The 4,255-nt window shown below is 40.0% G+C and overlaps 1 protein-coding gene across 1 annotated transcript; it reads right to left on the bottom strand.

Annotated features, from left to right (window-relative positions):
* Positions 1–2,669: 2,669 nt before the first annotated feature.
* Positions 2,670–3,518, bottom strand: LOC107117710 (olfactory receptor 14C36-like). The gene has a single exon (XM_015419868.1). The coding sequence runs from the start codon at positions 3,516–3,518 to the stop codon at positions 2,670–2,672; it is 849 nt and encodes a 282-aa protein (XP_015275354.1).
* Between the last annotated feature and the right edge of the window lie 737 nt (positions 3,519–4,255).

Here is a 4,255-nt window from a genome sequence, read left to right on the forward strand (position 1 = left end):
ACAACCAAGCTGCAAGACAGATAAGTATCGCCCACCATCACTCGTACTGGCTAATGCGAAAGTACTTATTTCTTACTGTAAATCTTAGGAACTTGATTGAATGTGTGAGTGCATCAGTATTGTTTGTATGAGATATATATTTTAAGTAAAATACATCTATTTTAACCACAACAGCCTCAAATCCTTTACTGGTGACCCTTGGTGGGAACAGGACCTTGGTATAAACTGGCAAGAACCCATTTATAAATTGCCAATTGCTGTAAATAAAGCAATTCGGCTAACAGAACACCTTACAATAATTCATAACATTTTTCCAATGATAACCCACAAATCCAAGTTTACATTGCATGGTGACCCAACCAGGGCTGGCCCAAGATTTTTCGTGCTATGGTGTTAAAACCCATCTAGCCCAGCATTTTATTTTTTTTTATTTAGAGTGGCTAACCAGATGTTTTGGAGAAACCAACGAACTTTCTACAGAGAATGCAGCTGTGCCCAAACACATGACATTCTGAAGTTTACTGCCTTTGCATATGGAGGTTACATTCCAGCCTTTCATCACTCTCTTCTTCTCCATTACTCCCTCTAAGCCCCCCATAAGATTCTTAGAAATTTGCATCAAGGGACATTTTATTTGAATTTTTATCACTTGACAACTAATATCAACTAATTGATGACATTGAAGATACTGTTTCCAGGGTCAAGGCTTGCTTTCCAAAATACAAATGCCTTGCCTCAAATTAAGCACTTAAGTTGTTTCTTCTAGGAGCTACTTCATACATGATCTTCCTACAGGGACAGTCTACATTAAAAAATGTTTTTACTGAGTGCAGTTGGTTATATTCAACAGCATGCATTCTTTACAAAAAAGGAGAATGACAAGGCCATAAAACAGTAGAGATCCATGATGTAGCTGCTGCCATATTTTGTGCTCATTCTATACAACCTAGCTCTGGACGTATTGATAAAAATGAAACAACAATTGAATTTTGTCCAATCAATGTTTGAATTTTCTTTCTTTAATTTGATTACCATTTCACTGTCTTAAGCTTTCCTTTGACTAGATGGAGCAGCCATGCTGAAGATCATGGAAAACACATTAATAAAAACATGTGGATGGGGGCTTTACTAAGATTGGGAAGAAATCACCTCAGCAGTCTTTGGGCCTGTGAAGGAAGGGACTTGCAAGCCCTGTTCCCTCAGATGGAAAACCTGTGGCCATTTCAAGTCTTTGCTCAGTGGCACTGTCACTTTCCCTCCCTCCTAGGAGACACCCGAATCCAAACGGTATTGGTTGCTGCCACCAGCAAATCAGAGAGTATCTCCCTCAGGATATATTTGTACATCAAGCACTCTATTCCTAGGTTGCTTTGAGAGGCTCTGTCTAGTTGCCATGTCTCCTACTTCACTCCTACAAGCTACAATGGGGATGGTGTATCACACTTTTGAGCTGTTGTGCTCAAGGGATGGTGAACTTACCCATTGCTCTTCCCTGTTAGCAGTCTTGACAGCAGGACCAAATGGATATGGGATGCTGACAGAGTTCAGGCTTCAAGCATTCAATCAAGATACAAGAAAGTTTAATTTTTAAGAAGTACACATGGGGTGATCAAGCACCAAGTTGGGCACGCATGCAAAGAAGAGTTAAAAACATGATCGTTCAATCTGTACTTGGTACTTATCTATACAATTTTAATTAGGACAAGGTAGTATTTCTTGAAGTTTCAGTAGATAAAAGTCTACCATTACCTTAGTTCTCAGAACATGGACTTCTCCCCATTGTTCCGCATCATATATAAAATATGAAGTCCCTAGATAAAGATTTACTCCATGGCTTATGCACATCCATAAAGAAGATCAAGATGCAAGAGAGTGTCTTTCCCGTATCCTGGGAATTTATAATCTCTCCTTGGGAGCCCACAGAATGCTGCGTCATTATGGAATAATCTAAGCAATGTATGTTGGCACAATGGATAAAAGCATGTCCTTTGCAAAATTTTCTCCAATGCCACTAAATCTCACTTGGGGTTTGGCTCAAGCTGCACAATCTGATTTGGTTAGCCATTATTATCATGGAAACGGATGGAGACTGCAAAGCAGACAGAGAGAGGTGGAAGGCTGGGTGGCCCCAGCCAAGACTGACTACAGCAGTAACCACTATTTTGTTTCAGCTGCTCTGTAGCTGTAACTGTACCTAGAAGGGGGGCAAACAAATAAAGAACTGGAGTTCTGTATTCAGTTATCAAAATAAATCATACTTATTACAAATCCTTATCTACAAGCAATGTGGTAAAAAGCAATATTCAAATGTTTTAATACAGTCATTTAAAAAATAAATGAAAGAAAATATGGTGTTTTTTAGGATAGCAAAACTAGAGATTCATTGTAGGTGATGCACCATGTAAAGAGAGCATAGGTGCTAAATTGGGTTAACATTATCTACCGATCATAGGCTGAAAAGCACCATAAGCAAAGTCTCAGTGTGACTGAGGCAGATAAGCACCATAAGCAAAGTCTCATTGTGACTGTGAGGCAAAGTCTGGTTGTCTCTTCAATACTGCATCTTTTGAGAGGTGCTCTTTGAGGTCACCACCGTGTTACATTCACACCTGTTCTCTTCCTCAGAGCCACTTGGATGTCTTTGTTTCTCAAGGTATAAATAATGGGATTCATGAGTGGTGGCAAAACTGCATAAAAACGGCAGCTAACAAGTCCATAGATGGAGATGACATCTCTTTTGGCCTCATGTAAGAAAACATGACAGTAAAAACAAACAGAGAAAACATTGTCAGGTGAGGGATGCAGGTGGAAAAAGCTTTATACTTCCCTTGGCCTGACTGGATTTTGAACACAGCAGAGAAGATGTAGCTGTAAGAAACCAAAATGAACACAGAACAAACTGACCCTATAGTAAGAACACAGACAAAATTGAACATCTCATTGAACTTGGTATCTGTGCAAGATATCCTAAACAACTGACGGATATCACAGAAATATTGTTCAACAAGATTGGATGAGCAGAACTGTAGCCTAAAGGTGTTTAATGTTGTTATTGTCCCATTAATTAAACTGAAGACCAACGCAGCAGCTGCCATTTCAAAACAGGCATTCCAGTTCATGATCAGCGTGTACTGGAGAGGATGGCAGATTGCTACATAGCGGTCATAAGCCATGACAGCAAGCAGGGAAATTTCTGCAGTAGCACATGCAACAACCAGGTAAACTTGGCTGACACATCCTGCAAAAGAAATCCGATTGTCATTTATCAATGAAATGACCATGGATTTGGGAACGGTGGCAGAGATGAAGCAGGCATCTACTGATGACAAAACAGCCAGGAAAAAGTACATGGGAGTGTGAAGGTGAGGAATCAGGGCCACGGACACAATGATGAGAAAATTTCCCATCAGAGTTGCCAAGTAGAGAGAGAGAAACACCATGAAATGTAAAATCTGTAGCTTTCGCATATCAGAGAATCTTAGAAGGAGGAATTCGGTCACAACTGTTTGGTTTACCATTTGTATGGTTGGAGAAATTCTGTGGAGAGAAAGGAATTAAGAATGTTTACAAATTTCTCTCTCCCTCCCTCCCTCCGTCCCTTTCTTGTTTCCATGGCAAATCTATTGAGAGCAGCCTTATAGCTTCATTATCACATGTCTTTTCCTAGTGTCCAAAATATGCTTCAGCCCAGGGGAAATTTCTTGTAAAGTGACTTTTAAAATATTTCAACACTTCAGATGTTCATAAATTAATAATTTTTTTAAAGTAAACTTGCACAATTCAAGTAGCTAAATTCAGCTTTGTGGTTATTTCCAGTTCCTAAATGCTCCTTGGTGTGTAGCCTATGGCTATTAAGTCTGAATAAAGTGTATTTGTCAAAGGTATATGCAAGGTGAGAAGGGAAGAAGTCCAGTTGCAGATATCCAACGAACATGTGCTTGTAAGCCTTCTGGCCTGTTCCAGCTTCCTCAGCATGGATTCGCGTATGTAAGGATATAATATGACATCCTTTTTTCATAGGTCGAGATACACCAGATCTAGCCTTGAACAGCTAGCATGTTGTTCCCAGTATTTGGTACTTAAAGGGAATGTGGGTCAGGGACGTTAGGAGAGAGATGGGGAGCTGATGGACTTTTCCCCAGCCATCACTATCCCCTTTCCAGCATGGCTCCCAGTCACTTTTCCTCCAACCAAGAGATCAAAAAGGAAGGACTGCCCTCCCACTCATCAGGTTCTTTCCTGAAAATGTGATAGA

This window comes from Gekko japonicus, unplaced genomic scaffold (genome assembly GCF_001447785.1).
Source record: "Gekko japonicus isolate JY-2015 unplaced genomic scaffold, Gekko_japonicus_V1.1 scaffold3042, whole genome shotgun sequence".
Lineage (NCBI taxonomy): Eukaryota > Metazoa > Chordata > Lepidosauria > Squamata > Gekkonidae > Gekko > Gekko japonicus.

Excerpts from the sequence above, each read along its gene's own strand:
- LOC107117710 (XM_015419868.1), bottom strand. The coding sequence starts at position 3,518 with ATGGTAAACCAAACAGTTGTGACCGAATTCCTCCTTCTAAGATTCTCT.